General features: G+C 44.0%; 1 protein-coding gene across 4 annotated transcripts; it reads right to left on the bottom strand.

Moving 5' to 3' along the window:
- Positions 1–198: 198 nt before the first annotated feature.
- dop1a (DOP1 leucine zipper like protein A) lies at positions 199–18763 on the bottom strand. Of its 4 annotated transcripts, none has more exons than XM_057044230.1 (38): positions 18400–18763; positions 17386–17583; positions 16987–17168; positions 16731–16901; positions 15782–15971; positions 15535–15633; positions 15166–15265; positions 14512–14621; positions 13621–13735; positions 13379–13499; positions 13037–13156; positions 12826–12943; positions 12121–12150; positions 11219–11458; positions 9728–10241; positions 9363–9646; positions 9136–9288; positions 8938–9038; positions 8461–8726; positions 6253–8374; positions 5920–6031; positions 5615–5797; positions 4823–4948; positions 4601–4735; positions 4429–4484; positions 4229–4333; positions 3956–4022; positions 3709–3853; positions 3288–3367; positions 2635–2744; positions 2338–2487; positions 2126–2187; positions 1773–1925; positions 1531–1667; positions 1396–1451; positions 1141–1305; positions 873–1002; positions 199–795 (listed from the first exon to the last, which is right to left on the bottom strand). In XM_057044230.1, exons 2-38 carry the CDS (start codon positions 17521–17523, stop codon positions 493–495), a joined length of 7449 nt encoding a protein of 2482 aa, XP_056900210.1. In that variant the 5' UTR covers positions 17524–17583; positions 18400–18763; the 3' UTR covers positions 199–492. The 4 variants fall into 4 exon arrangements, with proteins under 4 accessions (XP_056900210.1, XP_056900211.1, XP_056900212.1 ...); XM_057044231.1 differs by having other exon boundaries at positions 14512–14594; XM_057044232.1 differs by lacking the exon at positions 12121–12150.
- Between the last annotated feature and the right edge of the window lie 6 nt (positions 18764–18769).

Below are 18769 nucleotides of genomic sequence, written 5' to 3'. Positions count from 1 at the left end.
AATATTCATGACATGCTTGAAACAAGATTTCTTGAAATTACTGAGTCAAAATCTGCCTTAAATAGAAGCAGAACAAATAGGGTTTGATTTATCCCTTGATCTTCATTTATATCTCTTCTTGCAAATCAAGAGATCTCCACAGCAGATTTTTTTCTTGTTGATATTCTGAATGTCAAGACAGGAGTAAAAGGGCACCTATAACCTCGTTAGAAATCTTTATTAATTCACATAGATATGGAATGGCACAGCATCTTCACTTTGTCCAAATGGAGCCACGTGTAATGTTAAAAGTCAGGCATCAAAGCTGCTAGATACAATATATACAAACTGTTGAAATTAAATACAATAGGCTTTGAAAAGTAAAATTATCAATATAAATACAAAAAGTGTACAAACTATTTATCCCATTAGGGTTCCCTTGTTCTGAAATGTACAAGTTGAGGTTTGTCACTAGTGTTAATGTGGTAATGCCCCTGTCCTGTTGCAGTGCTCTCATGTCTTGATGAGCCCCTCTAGAAAGTCTTTTTCCACCATCTCCTCAATAGTCTGTCTCGCTTGACTCCAGAAGACTTTCTGGCTCTCGAGTTTGTGGCCATCTTTGCGACCAGGAATGGCGACATCTGTGTGGTTGTGGGCGCAGGCCAGGCCTGAGCGACTCTTGCTGTTGAAAACCTGACAGAGCATGTTGAAGAAGGGTAGCAGCTGCTCCATGCTGCGGATCACGTAGAGCGTCAGCATCAGGTGACCTGGCTCCCACGTCAGGGTTCGGGTGGAGAAGTCCTCCTCTGGGTTTTTCTAAAGAAATCATAAGTATATCAAAAACGGATAACAAGGATACAGATGGGATATCAGTGGGAACAAAGGAACGCTACCTTGGCTCTTTTCCTCAGAAGCTTGGCCAGTCGGACAACATAGGGTTTAAACTCTCTCTGGTGAGTCCCCTGACGTCTTACCTCCATCCCTGAATCATCAGAAGCTTCTGGGATGAAGGCCCAGCGGTACCTGTGATTAGGTTAGATGCGATCATTCAGTTCTGCCATTTAGAATACCCCCAAAATAAAAAAATAAATCACAAAAAATGCCTCAAAGCTCCTGAGGAACTGATTCTTGATCAGGCTACTGTCCGAGTCTATTACTGACATTTGGAACTGAGGCAGGCTCTCAGGAGGCAGAGCCAGGGCCAGGTCCAGGAGCTTGCAGGCAGACAGGTAGAGGTTGAGCCATCGCTGACTGTTGTAGGAGGTGGAGAAGCCATTTCCACCAGAATAGGTTGTCTCCAACCCAGCCACAGAAGGCCCTGAGGTCCTGCCAACAGAAAGTAAAAGGAGAACTCAATATATTTTTCATGCTGTTCATCTGCTCTAATAATCTGGTTTGGAGTGTCAACGGATTTACCTTGACATGTCTTCATCTGCTGTCAGCTCCTGCTCCATCAGAAGAAAGACTTGAACCTGTAACATGTATATGCGAGAGTGTTTGTCAGTCCACAGCGAGTATGTGAGGCTGAGAGCAGCGAGGTCTGATTCTCACCAGTTCGGTTATCATGGTGGGCCACAGTGAGGTCAGGTGTTGAGGTGACATACGCAGGAGCAGCACTCTAAAGAACAGGAACACCTGAGCGTGGAGGATGGGCACCTGAGGGAGACGCAGGCTCTCCACCAGGCGCTCTGAACACAGAGTCACGCGTTTTAGCTTCTCAAAGGACGATTATATTTTTGGGAAATTAGTCTCAGATGAACGTGTGTGTGTGTGTGTGTGTGTAGGCAAATTACCCTGTATGTCTGGCAGGTACTTCTGGTACTGGTCCACTTCGCTACTGTAGATGGTGAAAGCCAAACGTTTGAGCAGCATGGCTCTCTGCTCCAGTTCGGCGTCTCTGTTGGTAAACAGGCTCAGAGAGCTGCTCTGGGCGACTGCAACCCGGGCTGTAGGGAAGCAAAGGTATAATTAGGTCTAAGGATATAAAGCTTCACTGACTGAAGCCCCCGAGGCAAATCTGAACAGAGAGGGACTAAAAATAAAACATTATTATGTCTCAACATACCTTACAGAGGTACATTTAAAGAAATGCAGAGTATTGTAACTGGTTTTGAACCACCCACAGTTTATAAATAATAAAGCTTACTCATGAGGTCTCTAAATGTGGTCTTGTCATGGGTCATCAAGTGGTCAATAATGGCTCTCCAGCTGAAAAAAAACAACAATCAACGGTCAAACTCTGGTCAGCATTGCTAGGAGTAAGAAAGCCAACAGCACGCACAACTCTACGACCAATCCAGAACTGACAAAAGCAATCCATCATCATCATCATCATCATCATCATTTCTGTCCACTCACTGGCTGACGCAGGAGGAATCCATCTGGAAGAAGGTGTGGTCCATGAAGAGGTCAAAGGCCTCCTTCTTCCAGGCACGGCGGGTGTACTGGTACCCGCTGAGGCTGCTCAACAGCTGGATGCAAGCCCGGTAACTGGGAGCATTGTGAGTGCTGTCAGGAGGAGCAGGGAAACAGACTTGTGATTTCAGTGCATGCTGCTCATCTTTGCATTTAACATTTCACCTGCTGTAAGCTATAATATATAGATCAAAGCTGTTATAATGTGAATACTCTGTGAGAATTTGTGATTATTCTCACCTGTGGTTACGCAAATAGGGCACAACATAGTGCATAATATTAACCAGGAGGGGAATCACTCTCTCCTTCTCATCACTATAGAACACCATGTCCAGCAGATGAGCCAGCACCTGATGGGAAAAAAAAATCAGCCAATTTTCAACAGGACAGACAATTCTGATGCATTTATTATAGAGACGTAATAATGGTGCAGAATATGCAAATCAACATGTGACAGTTAAGATACAGCAGTCCCATATGATTCAATGACGTGATATCAATATAGATATTTCACATCATTAAATTGGGATCAGAGGGTTGATAACCAAAGCATGAACTGTTAAAATTCATAACGTGATCTAGAATAATTTTTTTTAAAACGCAATCCCACTAGTAGCAAAGAAAAGAACAAAATGGTCAATGATTCTAAGATTTTGATTCATCGTTTCACTGATAATGACTGAAGTGGGAGGCAATCAGGTCATAAATCAGCTCTAAACTGCTCGCTAAGGGCGTGTTATCACCCTGCAGAGGGATGTCTGGGCACAACCGACCTTAACACTGCTGTTAAATATGAGTGAGAGCAACTTGGGACATAATGAAGAGGAAAAAAACAACATCAGGACCACCTGCTGACAGCTGCCCGATAAACAACAGATGGGTTAATGTTTTACCTCAGCCAAAAGTGTGAGAGCGTGAACACTGTAGACCGACGGAGTGAAGTTGGAGGCTTCCATCACTGTGAACATTAAATCTACAAAAAGAGATTAGCAGAGATTAACAGCATGTTCAATACAGGAAACACTAATACTCTAATACTGAAACACCCGGGGTAGATGTTTGTAAACTGCCTTCAGTTTTATGCCTGCAAGGAGTCTGTATTCAGTTTTAGCATCACAAATCACAAAGTTGCAGATTATTGTCACAAGCAATTTAGCTGGATTATAATAATCCCTTACATTATAACACATATCCAACAAAAACACAATAAAAAACATGGAACATTTCCTCACTGGCAGCTTAAGTTGCCTGAAATGATACCAAAACAAAGGAAAAGCACTTTCAACATACAACTTAAAATCAAAATAAATTTACTTTCTACATCAGCTTCTAGGTTGGTTCCATCCACAATAATCTGTGGAGAAGCTTTGACTTCCAGGTTTCTTCTCAGCCATGTGGTTTGCTCCAGAGAGGAGCCTGCAATGGTGACGATGGCCTCCACCACTTTATGGGTTACATCCTAAAGAAAAAAGGAATTTGGAATTACGTATGACAGTAGATCGAAAACCCCCAAGCGGCTCAAAATTCCATTATCCAGGAATAAACTCAATGAGAAGAAGACCTGCAGCTCCCGTTGATCTTTCTTGCTCTCCAGATTCGGATTCTTTAAAATGAACTCATTCAAAACCCTGAAGGAAGCAAAGACAAATGGACTGTGTTAAATAAATGAAGGAACAAAAGGTTCAAAAAAGAAGGAGTATCCTCCACAGATCAATAAGATCATTTAAGAGTCTCACTAAGACTTTGACTTCCATTAACCAGAACTGTTTTAAGTTATTCCCCAGTTAGCATTAAGTTAAAAAGACAATTTATGAGAGAATGAAGAGAAACTGACCCCAGTATCAGAAACTGTCCAGGGGCAGGCAGACCTAAAGGCACTGAGTCTTTAAGTAGGGCCAGCAGAGATGGCCAGCTATCAACCAAACTGGACACAGGGATTCTAGGGAACAAAACCAAGAACAAAACCGGTATATTAAAATACTATCATCACACCAGATACTGGCATGTACTGTAGTTAGGAAGAAGTGGACTCACCGCTGGACATAAGCGTAGAAGAACTGCAGCATACAGACCTCCAAGGACAGGTGTTTCTGGGACGTTTGAAAAAGAAATTTTAAATGTAAAATGTTCAAACAGTCCTAAGTTAGTATACAGTAGCTGCTAAAGGCCAAGGAGATGGGAACAGAGTTCAGAAGCAAATACCTACCTTATCCTTTGCGATGGCCGGGGGCTGCTTCAGGACCTCTCTCACTGTCTGGATGACCGTCTCAGTGCGCATGGCGCTCACCGAACGAACCAGTTCCACCAGCAGTAGCTGCTCTTCACTGGCTAAAGGAATTACCTGGAATATGTGGGAATAATGTGATAAATGGCAAATAGCTCTAAAGGGATATTCATGATATTAAAAATAAGTTGCTGAAATGCCAACCTTATTTCTGACAGCCGTCATGACCTGTTTCCTCTCATTCCAAACGTACGCAATTGCTGCCATGAAGTGAGCGCCGTGGTTCATGGAAATTGGACCCAGGAGCTCCAGGATTTGCTGCCTGAGGTTCTTTAAAACAGATGTAAGAAAGGAAGTTTTAGGTTGATTTATATTAACTGCTATTGTGATCGCTTTGACAAGGGCTTGTGTGAGAATGGAATAGTGTTTTTGCTAGCTCCAACTCTTCTGGGAAGGCTTTGCTTTGTGTACTGGTGTGCAGTCATGTTGGAACAGGAAAGAGCCATCCACAATCAGTTCCCACAAAGTTTGGATAATGAAAATGACCACAATGCCTTGGCAGGCTGAAGCATTAAGAATTCCTATGGGGTCAAGCCCAACTCCTGAAAAACAGCCCCACACCATAATCCACCCCTCCACCAAACTTTACACTTGGCACAGTGCAGCCAGACAAGGACCAGTCTGCTCTGAGATTTAGTTTTTATGAGTTGCTGTTGTTCCCAATCACTTCCACTTTGTTAAAGCTGACTGTGGAATATATTATAATATAATAATATAAGCAGCAAGAAAATTTCACAAATGGACTAATTGCACAGTCACTGAGCTCATGGGCGCGATCCGTTCTTTAACTAACATCTGTAGAGGCAGCCTGGAAGCCCAGGTGCTTGATTCTACAGAGGTGTGGACATGGGAGTGATTGGAATACCTGAATTAAATGATTTGGATGGGTGAGAGACTACTTTTGGCAACATAGTGTACATTTGTTGTGTGTGGTACCTTAGTGGATCCCAAGTTGATATTGGAAGTGGAAGCAGCAGAGGCAGCAGCTGGCTTGTCTGAGTTGTCAGCCTGATGGAGAACGCTCCACAGCAGGGTCACAGATGACATAATGGTGTGGAGAATGGACAGAATCCCTAGTCGAGCTTCAGCCAAATGCTTCTGGTCAACACTCACTTGTAACTGAAAGATTGAATATACAAGAGCAATAAAAAAAATCAATACAAATCACACACCAATGGAAAAAAGTTATATGCTAAACGAATTGGTCAGATTTTCTAAAACCGGTGTTATGGTGCCCTCACCTGGTGATACTGGGAAGTGGGATCAAGCAGACAGTAATGGATGATGGCCGTCACCCCTTCCAGCACCGTCAGAATCAGGTCAGGAGGGATGCAGAGGGCCATCCACTGGGGCCTACAAGATAAGATAACAGTTATTGAAGTATACAATTTCTTAAATGCATCACTGGGTCTAGGAAATCACAATTGGTAGGTAGGAAGTTGATGAGGCCATACAAATCTGAGATCACATTCTAGTGATGTAACCCTGGCTCAACAATTTTATTTGACTAAGAAATTAAACGCTTACACTCTACTTAAAACAAGTCATCGTGTTGGGAAAACTCATGCTGATACCTTTTGTCAGTTATTCCAGTCTCATAGCGGTACTGCTGGAGAAGATTATCCAGATTTCGGCAGAGTTGCAACGTGACCGAGGCCACCACCCTCCTGAGCACCCTGCCCATGTATGGAAGGGTGGCTGTGATGAGTCCAATCCACTGGGGGTGCATCTTACATGCATGGTGTTGATGTAAAGCCCTGATCACCGCACACAGGAACATACCCTGTGCTGTGATTGGCTGTCCGTGCAGGTACTGCAGGGATGTCATTGGCTGCTGAGGGTTGACATGCTCCACTTCTCCACCCAAAAACTCGAAACCAGCCCCAGCACCACTTCCTGTCCCCCCACCACCAGCTACTCCTGTGGCTGGCCCTCCGTCTACTCCTTCATCAGCTGGTCCTAAAACCCGGTGTTCCAACACAACAAGACTTTGCAGCAGCCTGAGAAGCTGGGACTGGACAGAGCTACAACTGTCTATTTGGTCCTCTGAAAGGTTGATAATGCTGTCCTCTGACAGACCTTCCTCCACTGAAGCCATATTGACGCCCGCCACCCGTTGGTCATGCCATTTCTGGGCGCTGAATATGGAAGAGAGCAGACAATGAAGAACCACCTTCTGAACTTTGCACTTAGAGAGGACATCGCTGATGAAACTAGCAAAGCCCTTAGCTGAGCCACCCGTGACTTTGACTAGTTCGCTGAACAGGAGAGTTAAAACCTCGACACTTGTTAGCTGCATAGCCCGGTTCCCTGCCAGGTCCTGAGGGCCTGCTGACACATGAGCAGAGTAATAGCTTCTTAGGAAGTACAGGCAGAGTGAGATGATGATCTCAAGGTACATCGCACTGCGGAATGTATGGGAGTGTGAGTCCTGCGGGATGGGGGAGTAAAAGTCTTTGCCCATGACAGAGACCCTGTGACGGGCGAGGAGGTTTTGGAGCAAAGAGAGCTGTGGAGTGTATGTGTTGTTGATGCTGGTAGTGGAGATTGCACTGACAAAGCCTGAGGGTGCAGCTCTCAATATTGCTACAATGGCTGAGAGGGCGTGGAGGGCTCGGGAGGAGTCATACAGTTGGAGGTAGAGAAGCACATGCTGGTAGAGCGGATGGATGTTGAAACGGGGCGGGGCAGAGGATGATCTGCGTGCCGCCACCCGAACACCTCCCCCACTGGTTCCCCCAATGGGTGAGCCAGTGTCACTTTCAATCTCTGACACCTCACCCTCCCCACAACTATACCAATTTTCCAGATCCAGACTGTCCCCAAAGAAAATGCTGGGTGGCCGAAGTTTCTCGGCTTGATTTGCCATCTTTTTCTGCCTCTCCTCCTCTTTCCTTTTGGCTTTTTTGATTTTGGGCTTGGCGCCTGGAGATTTGTCTGCCAGCCTCTCCATGATCTTCCCTTTAAGGCTGAGCTGGGTGCTGCTATGGCTACGTTTGCGTGCCTGAGGATCATCCACAAGCAAGTGATCCGAGTTGGCCGATTCGGTGCCATTTGGCAGAGTGACGATGGAAGGTGATGAGCTGTGTCGAGTGATACCCTCCTTGTGCTGCTGCCCATTAGACGTGTCCACTGGTGTAACAGAGAGTAACTCCAATGTGCCTTCAGCTAACAGCTCTGGTAAAGTTTGATGGTGGGGGATAAGAGGCAGATCAGAATCAAGACGGAGACCAGTGGAGGTATCTGAGGAAGTGCTGTCCGTATCTGTCTGGGGCCAGACTTCAAATGGAGGGGAAATGTCAAGAGGCGCCTCATCTATTAAACTCAAAACTCTATCGATAACCTCTTTCATTACAGCTGACACAACCTCCTCTATTGAGTCCTCAGAAACATCATTTGTGCAACCAGGTTGAGGGTGTGAGCTATTGACTGTGTTGCTCAAACCCTCTGCCTCTTCAAAGCTGCCATTTTCTAATGTTGATGAACGTGAAGCACTGGAATCACAGCTCTGGAGCTCCCCCTGCTGCTCGGCAGGCTGATATTCACCCACTAATTGTAAATTCTCACTGCTCAGGCTGAGAACAGAAAGGCTGTCACTCAGTGGGTTGACAGTGAGACAGACTGGCTCCATGTCACCCATCCCTAGGCCTGGGAGATCCTGGTTGGCTTTGCACACCCCATGGATTCGACTAAAATCTAAAGAAAAGACAAAGGAAGGAAATAAATAAAATTGAGTATTTCTTAGAATGGGTCAAAATACAGAAGTGTTGCTTGTAACTCACTGTCTGAGAGGCCCGAGTCCCTGTTGTAAATGGGTTGCAATGGTCCCTGCTCAGGTGCTTCAGGGAAGCCATGGGTTAAGTGGTGTTGTGACTGTACTCTCTGAATGGATACTCTATGGGTCTTGGGGTGGAGAAGCAGAAGGAGAAGTGGTTCTAAAACCCGAGCAATGTCATGCCTCTGAAGAACCTGATTCAGCCATGCCCGACCAACAGCGCTGGTACATGGGTCCCAATAACTCAGACTGTCCAGCATGATGTAAAGAGATCTGAAAGACAAAGTGAAAAGAAACACAAAAGTCCTAAAGTCCTGAAAATGTAAGTATTACGTAGAACATAATAATAATTAGCCTTGATGGACTTCAATCTGTTGACTGAATGACATTGTCTTATAATACTCTAACATCAGGTTTTGTCGTCAAAGTAGTGAAAGGCTGGTTGATTTTAACTAAATTAGGGAGTTTTATTGTATTAACCCACCTGTCAAATGTGCGAATGAAGGGAGAGGACTTGTTCATGTTCAAATCTCTTGTCAAATGCCATAACACTGAGAACTTAACATGGGCCTCCAACCGTATTCTCTGAAAGGAAAAAAGGCTTCAGAATTTCATCCAGACTGTATGACTGTTAAAAAAAACTAAAAACATGGCATATGTGTTGCTATGGCATTGTTGTAACCTTGTCTCTGTGCATGAGTTGCTGGCTGATGACGTCCTCACAGATGCTTGAGGAAGGCACCAGGTTGTGGAGCTGGTAGAAGAGCTCCACACTGCGCTGATGGTGCTGAGGTGTTCCTTCACTCAGCTGGTTCCACAGAATCAGTGCTACACTCTGGGAACAAGTTTTAGGAATATGTTGATGTCAAAAATACCACAAGTATTACAAGCTCAAACAAAAGCTTCTACCTTGAAGACTTTAGTTTTTTCAGCGATGTGCTTTAGGATTCCCTGAGTGAGTGGTGGCCTGATGATGACAGCTACCCGACCCTGACTGGGACTCATGGGCTGGACGGGCTCAGAGCTGTTGCCAGATGCTGCACTTTCAGCTGTCACCATGGCAACTGACTGGGTCAGCCCTACGAGATCCATGAGTAAGGAAATGGCCACACCCTGAAGGCTGAAGTCAGAGGCAAAGCAGCAGGCATCCATCAAGGTCTGAAGCCATGCTGGTAAACAGACCTGCTCACTGTCTGTAATGAATAAGGGGAGTAGGTAAATATTTAACATTCAAAAGTTGTTGAACCTCCCATAAAGCGGCATTAAGTACTCACCAAACGGCTCTTCCTGTGTCGGTGATGATTTGAGGTTGCCCTCTGCAATGTAGACAGGGAAACTGGAGCATTCTAAGAAAAGCTGACAGGCAGCAGTAAAAGCAGCAACACACTCCCACTGGACAGGCCTCGGCTCTGTGTGACCACTAGGCCGGCAGCCGTCTACCACCAGAGGCCCTGGCAGCATGAGTTCATCTCTAGCACCTCCAACTTTATCCACGTGACAAGGGGTAATATACAGGGTGATGAGTCGAGAGAGAAACTGCTGGAAGTTCTCAAGGCAACACTGCATCACCAGTTTGTCCTTTTTATGAATGGGCCCTGAAGAGGGTCTGCGGCCTGTTTTGACTGTTGGGTGAGGATTAGAAGCCTGCTCACTTGTCTCCTCTGTTCCCTCTCCCTGGTACTGTATAAAATCTGTGAAGCCACCTTCAGAGGAGCGACTGCTGGCTTGGTTTTCCACATCTTCAAATACCTCCTCGCTGCCAGGTACCTCCAGAGGTGGAGACAAAGCCTACAGGAGGGTAGAGGGAGACAGAAAAGGAAGACATAAAAGATTATGAGAAATAAATGTAGATTAGTATTTCCAAAGAGGTTCAAGAAGGCTATGTGCTGAATTAGCTGGTCATCAGGATGTATCTATTGGTATTCCATTCCTTTAGCTTTTGAATGAGAAACTTATGTAGACTGATCCATTTTACTCATTTTTGTGGCAGTCCTTTGGGAGCCTGACAATTTTGATTGCGGACTCAGATGGCCTAGACAAGACACGCTCTATATGCCCCTCTGTATGGGGGTGGAATAATATTCAGTTGATACATGAGGAATATTTTCCACTACAATAGTTGGTTGACCCAGGAGACCTTTCAGGCATGCCTACTCCTCCTAAAAAAGAAACTGTACACTGGGCTCAGCTGTTAGTAGAGTACCTTGTCTTTTTACTTCTCTTTCCTACCCCACGAGCCTCATCTCAAAGAACTGAGCTGCTCTACATCTTCAGGCTTGGGGATATTTGACTGACCAGTTTTTTTCCACCTCAGTGAATTGCTGAACACTTCACATTTAAGTTGGGGGACTGGGACTGGGAGAACCAGGACAGTGATATTAAATAAATATTTGATATCACTCTTTGAACACATGTAAAAGGCATGGAATGGCAGGGACAGTCATGGGCTCAACCAGCGAACAGCATCACAGGGCAGGAGGCTGGCGGCTGGCTGAGGTTGTGATAGGACCCCTCGACCAGGGACTGATGAGAGTGTTACTTTATAGGAAGTTGGTCAAACTGGGATTTGTTTGATAATGGCAAAAACATGTGTCATGTCCCATCAAAAGCTTGTACAGGATCAGAGCAAGAACAGACTCATCAGCTGGCAGTATTTTACAAAGAGACTGACCAGGCAGTGCCATCACTTGTGTTCCTGTGACTGTGAGCAATTTCTATTTAATCTATTATACAAAAGAGTTACAAAAAAATAATTATTTATTCACCTTCTCTTTGGTCTTCTCCCTTGCTGAATTCAAGGTGTTGCTGGTGGAGCTGGCCAGGGGGCCAGACAGGGTCAGAGGGGACACCAGCGGTGGCTGCACCTTGCTGAGGATCTTGGAGCAAAGACGGAGGCAGTGGGTGAGTTCTGCAAGGCCCAGGACCTGCAGATGACAGGTCAGAGCCGACACCATGCGCAGCAGCAGCTGAGGAAGATGCTCTGTCTGGATTTCTATGTAGGTCTCCTGGATGGGTATGTAAACATTTACATTTCAGATGTGATTATCTTGCATTTGGGTGAAGGTGAGAATGATACATTTTATACTTTATGACTCAGTTATTCATCTAACCACATGTTTTTTGGTAATTTCTTACACAGCTTGCTACATTTATGACTTGAATTTATGACAAATGAACAGAACAGACTTATTGGCCTTACTGTGAAAAGCTCTTTAGCTCTGTATAGTTGTGCTATTCTATACAATTATTATGACCTAACAGTCAAAAATTGTTATGAAAGTAAAATGAGCAAAAAGGAATACATTATTATAAAATTAGCATTAAAACATGAAGTGATTTTTAAAAAAACAAAACATATTTCTTTAAAATATGTCAGCATTAGCATATAAATGCATGTAAGCTTAAATGAAGGGACACACACTGGGCAGAGATTCCATTTTCACAAGATCCACACCAAAACACCAGCCAAATGAGTTTATACCATGTGAAATTACAGTTATAATCCCTCTTCATCCTTTGGATCATTTGTAACAGGTTCTTAGTCAGAAATGATCCCTCAAAGCAGGCCAGGATGACCTGAGGGATGCTGGCAGGATGTTGCAGAAATGTTATCATAGCCTCAGTGAAGCAGAGTGAGGTGAAAAAGCAGGAAAGAGCAGTACTTTACCTGGCAGATTACCCTCATGCTTCTAGTAGGCTTCAAGGAAAAAGAGCAGATAGTTTGAACAGACAGGAGCAAGCGGAGCACAGGCCATACCTTCCAGAAACACACGGTGACCTCACACGTCCTTCTCAGCACTCACAAACACACTATCACACTCTATCTCTCTCTCACACACACAAGCATTTAAACGGGGTAATAGAGGAGTTGGGGATTTCCAAACTCATCAGTTTGAAAATATTGTAAAAACAAACACATTTCTGAGATGATCCAAATGCTAATTTCAGCAAAGAAAAGAACAACAACTAAACACAAGCTTTGTCTGAGCCTGTGGAGGCACTGCAAACAGACAGAGAGATGCAAGATGCAGAGAGGTGATGCACTGACACACTCCCCTAATGGTGGGTAACACATCTCAAAATGGATCCAATGGTGGAATGGAAATAGAGGGAGGGATTCAAGATGTGTGTCTGACCCAAAAGTGAGAAACAAATAAGATGGAATAAAGAAAAGGGGGCTATAAAAGTAAGGGAAGTGGCTAAAAGATGAAACCAATAATGAGATGGCAATTAAACCATTGAAAGAAGTGAGGAAAATAATGAAAAACTGATCAGAATAAAAAGTGAAGACAAAGCAACAGCAACAGTCAAAAGGAAAATGAAGAGATAAAAAAGAAATGGAACAGCCAGATAGACGAGGAAAGAAACTCACCAAGGAAACAATATCTAACAGAAAATCAACAAGCTGACAGAACTCCACCAGTGAGAACTCGAGAGGATCTAAACTCCCAGCATGCCGTGGTCCACGAGTGCTGCCGTTCATTGTCCTCCTAAAACAAAGCCATATTTGTGTTTATTTTCAAATGTATGTGCGCCCTCACATGAAACTATGGCACCTTTAAATTGCAGACATTTGCACACACCTGCAGCACTCTTCGAACCAGCGAGCAATGTAGTCCCACATGTAATACGGTTCAAAGGAGTTGAACAGGAGGTTGGCTGTTTTAATCAGTTCGGCTGTCTTCTTATTCTCTCTGAGTTTACTAAAACAGAATGTAAAATCATCTCCTCAATGAGATATTATAAATAGATGACAATAAATCATTTATATCATTCCTCCTCTTTCAGCCTCTGGCTACTGTGCAGGTAAAGGAAGGGTGAGCTGCATCATCCAAAAAACCAAAATAGCATCAAGACATTCATTTTCGTGTCATACTTGTACTGCAGTCAATAGAGGAGAGATAAAAGCAGAGGAATGCACCGACCTGCTGAGGTGTGTGTGGTCTTTACTGAACGGACTCTGGTTCTGGAGGTTAAGTTCTGTTCGGCACTGTGTGTGAAGGGTTCGAAACACCTCAATAAGCACATCTTCTAGGATTGCTGGACCTTTAACACACATATACAGTATAGTTATAGTAGATTGGACTGAATGTGCGACACCTGTGTGACGAACACACGTCATTCACAGCGCACGACACAGTTTTGACTACGTATCGAGGAAGGTTACCGAGCTCCGGTTTGTCCAGAAGACTGATGAGGATGCGGAATGGCTTCAGGTCATGCATCAGGATGCTTTCTTCTTCCCCACCTCGGGCCTTGCCCTGCAAGATCCCCACCATTGCCTAAAACGCATAAACATATTAGAATAAATTAACCGATATTCACGTTCCAAAGCTAATTTTAGCAGAAAACCGTTTTATCACCACCGAGTGATATTTGGCATAACCATTTTGCGCCCGACTTCATATCGGCATCAAGTCTGTTTTGTTTTCTCATCTGTTTTACGCTTCGTCTGCCACATAATTGGCTAAAACAGGAACAGACGGTCTCTGTTGTCCCATTACACTCCCAGTGGATGGAGCTCAAATAGCTACGACAGAGCAGATGGCAGGAGAGCAAACACAAAAATAAAACAAAAACATTTCAAAACCCAAAACTTCCCTTCCAAAACGCTCTGTGGGCCTGTTTCCCTCAACCCCTAGGGTACCACCGCTCATCAGACGCTTGGAGGACAAAGGCAGTTTTCTATGTGTGTGTGCATGAAAGTCTTTGGAAGTACTGGATGCTGTCTTCAAAGGACAAGCTGGAGTATGACACCCCAGAGAGGACGTGGGAGGTACAGGAAAGAACGCTGAGAAAAGGGACTATTAAGCGAAAGACAACTGAGGCTGGGGTTTGTCAGACTTAAGTCCAAAAGTCACAAATACCCCCCCACAAATACTGTCTTCCACCTTATGTTACACGTGATTCAGTTGCTTCACTTCAAATATTCACCAGAGATAGCAGCACTAGTGTCTCATGATTGATGCATTTTTTTACTTGATTTGGTGTTTTTACCATTTCTCTCATTTCTCTCACCATAAAACCTGAGGTTATTTTAAACTACGCAAAGACTCACCTGGACCAACATATCTTTAGAGAACATGTTGAAATACTGGCTTGCGTGCTCCTCTGGATTGCTCTGCCGAGTACTGCGAGGTCCTATTGCCCCCCCGTTATTGTCAAATCCTGAAATAACACAAAGACATAAACACACAGAGATTAGAGTGAGAGAACCGAGCTAGAATGATGTTATTCCAGATTTGAACTTCATCTACAAATTTGTCATTTGAAATCTTGAGCTGTGCAGACACTTACCAGCGTGGTCATCCGTGTGAATTGAAAACAAGGAAGAAATAAGAAATTGGCAAGAGCAACTACAAGAGTACTGTAAACAATACAACTTAAAGGCAACTAGCGTGTGTGATTGTGTATTACCTGTGTTGGACTGCAGTGTCCCTTAAGTCTATGACATGTGCTGCCTTTAAAGCTACTTTGATACTCCTTTTAAAATGTCCCCCAGGAATGAATAAAGTGTTTATGAGATTGAATTGGAATAGGATTTATGAGCTCAGGTGTACGCAACACCTATGAATCGATATTTGAGCAAATTAACGTAATGATCAACCTGCTTTCCAATAGCAAAATCTTTCATTTTGACAATATTCTAAAGATCATGTGGCAACTGGGAATGCTGGTAGGTCATAAAGTCACTGTCAGAGTGTGTTTGTACCCAGCAGCCATGCGTATAGCCTGCGGTTGAGGGACATGTCTCTTCTTAGAACCACATGCAAAGCCGCTGACAGGATCCGAATCATGTCAGGACGAGTAGCCTGAGGACACAGCACAGAGCAGAACGTTTGTCACTGTTCACACTTCACAGTATTACAAGCACGTGTGTGTGTGTGTGTGGTGTGTGTGTGTGTGTGTGTGTGTGTGTTTTCACAGGTATCATATATAAAGCTGATAATAAAAACAATTACCGCCAAACAGTACTCATGCACATTCATACAGAGCGAGCGCACCAGTGTTTACGCCAACTAATGTAAAGATTATTATTATTATTATTCAAGGGTGATTGTAGATTGAATTTTCTGTGTACCTGGCTCATGTGGAAGGGGAAGCAGAAGAGGATCAGATCCAGCGTGCTCCTCTGTACCAGCACGCTCGAGTCCTGGACCGAGGTACTGACGGCCTCCACCTGTTCAGAACCCAGAGACATCATCATTCAGCTTTAGTACGGTCAAAGTGTGACGAAACACAGTAAAACTGCATCTTTTTATTCTGCAATATTTCAAATGAAACAGCAAAGTATTGTTGACGTTGTCTGGTAGCATGCTGTCAAATACCATCAGCTCAATGTCGTTGCCCATGACGTAGAGCTGGTCCTCCATGGAGAGCTTGCGATTGAGGTGCAGCAGAACAAAGGACACCCCGGGGAGACGCACGGCGGGGCTGGTCAGGATGCTGCCCCACAAGGCACTGTAGAAGGCCGACTGTTCCACTGCTGCAGCCACCTTCTCTAACAGGGTGTTTGTCCTTCGGCACACAAGACACAGCAGACATCAAGTCAACTGCTCAGCATTTAAGGCTCCTGACATGACAGGATATGCTCGTCCCTACAAGTAGAGGGCTTTTGAAGATGTCAAATAGAAGTGTTACAAACTAAAACTCCAGACTACAGCACAGATAAGGTGACGTTCTCTTTTGACACCACTGTCTCCAGCCTCAGTACATATTGACCTGTAACAGGCTGTTTTCACATCTGAACATATCTGATGTCATATTGTGAAGATAACAGCTGTCCCGTATGACATTTATTAAATTTGACATTTCCAGTAGAGCTTTCATTTATATCATTAGTCACACCTGGGCCTCACCTTCTAATCAATTTAACAGTGGGTCATGAAATGAATCCCATTTTAGTCACACACACACTCTTCAACGTCACCCTGGCATTATAATGTAGCTAGAGCGCCCTCTGTTGTTCAACATTGTACATGGCAGCACTGATGACATAGGGCCTCTGCTCATTATTTTTCCACTTTAAAATAAATACATTTGTAAAACTGTGCGGTATAAAAGTCTAGATTATTCCTTTTGTCAAGTATGACTTAAACTAAGTTGCCAGACCATTCCTTTTTCCCATTTCCATTTTAAAATGTATCATCTCATATATATTTCACAAGATCTGAAATCAATCTCATTCCACATTATCTGGTAGAAGCATTGTCTTAATGCTGAGCCAACAAGTGCATCACTCGAAAGTGCTGCTCCTTTCATCTGGGCTCATGTTACCTGTCGTAATACTCAGAGCCCTCCTCCAACCCTGGTAATACACCAGTCAGCAGCCCCTGCAGGCCTGGTTTCAAGGTCTTTCCCAGTGGTAAGTAGTAGGTCTCATAGAGCCCAAGTAGCACAGGCTTCACTGACATAGCAGCATTGGAGAGTAAAGGGAAGAGTCCAGAGCTGCAGGAAACAATAAGTCACAACGAGGTCTGTTAATACTTATAAAAATGTGTCCAGATGACTGTAAGAAGAGTGAGCATATTACCTGTAAAGGAAGAGGTCTTTGGCCAGCCTCTTTGGTCCGATGATCTTAAAGATGATCTCATATGTTTCCAAGGCCTTGCGGTGGACTCCACTGGGCAGTGCAGGATGGAGGCACTGGGCCAGTCTTTTGCCTATTGTCAGCTTTTTGGGAACCACTTGATATTTTGCATTGTTCTGCAAAACCTGGGGTAAGAGATGAAGGATGTTGCAATTACACTGTTACGATTACAAAATTAGTAGCAGAAGCCATGGTTGTGCTCATACAGAAAGAAATACAAGTTTTGCAGCTTTCCTAAATTTGGCCTCAGCAGGAAATTGGGCAAAAATGTGTCAGAACTACACAGCCTGTAACAACATGGTGTAGTTAGTCTTGGAAAGCTGCGTATCTGCCAACAATTACCTTGTTGAGTTTGCCCAGTGCAGAGATGAGATCTGCCCACTCACTGGAGTATTCAAAATTCTTAAGGGCTTTGTCCACAGCTGCAACATAGTTCCTGTATTTGGAATCACTCAACAGCTCCACCTCTTCAGTATTCATTCTCTTGAGTGGTTATTACACACTAATATCAAACACCAGGCACGTGTATGTGCATGACACCTGTAAGGAAAGAGGAGACAAATAAAATCATTATCTCCTTATTTAGCAGAGTGAAAAGTCCTAGTCCATCTTATCAATGAGGTGCGTCCTTCCCCATGTCAGGTTTGTGGAGCTGATTCATCACCCAGAACAAATTCAGAAAATTCCAAAGGAACATAATTCCCATTTGGGGTTTTGCAAACAACAGAGTAGCTCCAGGAATATTTGAGAAAGACTTTCAGTGTCCGAAGCTGAATGGGAGAAATGTTGGTCTGATTATGGTTATCAGCATCACAAGACAGTCCTACAACCTTTATCAACAAATGGCCTGTTGTTATCAGGATTCCAAAACACCCCAGTACACTAAAGATTAAGATAACGATTAAAGTCAGATTACAGGAAAACCATGACCGTGCCTTTTTAGATTTTCTCATACACACCTGTGCGCAGGCAGATAGAAAAATGAACAGAGCCTAGCAGTTGGAAACCTATTCACAGTCACAAAAATGTAGGAAAGCTAGAATGTATTAGCTAGTCTGTCGTCAGCGTTCACTGTCAATAAAGTAAAAAAAATCACAAGCAAAACACCCGGAACAACAACACAGAACGGAGCTGGTTGGGGTTATATGTCTTTTTTAAGACCTGCTTGTTGCCTTCCTTTGTTACGCTCAGCCACAATACACACGTACGGTGATAATAACTGTAAACGCAGCACGGAGATGACAGTTTATTATCGCGTTATTTAGAGGCTGGAGCTATCACTTGCCAATAGATTACCTCAGCTAACGTAGCGGGTAGCTGCTAATGATGCAAGTATAATAGGTTCCAAAAGCTTACCTTCACACCATTCATGTCGGTTACTGTCAATCGATTTTGTAGTCGGCTAGACGGGAAAAGCGGCTTGGCGTATACAGGGTGTCTAGCGAGCTATAGCTAATGTCAGTTTGTTTAAATGAGATGATGCAGGGCCCCGGCTTTGATGTCAATCATTAATTTCAGTCACGTCTTACGACAAAACGCACTTGAAAGCAGATAATGGTGGTCTATGGGTTTCGGGTTTTTTTCCGTAGTGCTAAACTGCTGTATGTAAATAAACAGTGATAGGCGCATCGGTAGCTTCCAGTCACCGATACAAAAAGAGACGATTGACAGCTCCCACACTGCACTGCAGATCCGTCTACGTCCGGCCACAGCTTCCGCCAGCACT

This window comes from Takifugu flavidus, chromosome 10, assembly GCF_003711565.1.
Source record: "Takifugu flavidus isolate HTHZ2018 chromosome 10, ASM371156v2, whole genome shotgun sequence".
NCBI classification, from domain to species: Eukaryota; Metazoa; Chordata; class Actinopteri; order Tetraodontiformes; family Tetraodontidae; genus Takifugu; species Takifugu flavidus.
This window is presented reverse-complemented; position numbering and strand designations above follow the sequence as displayed.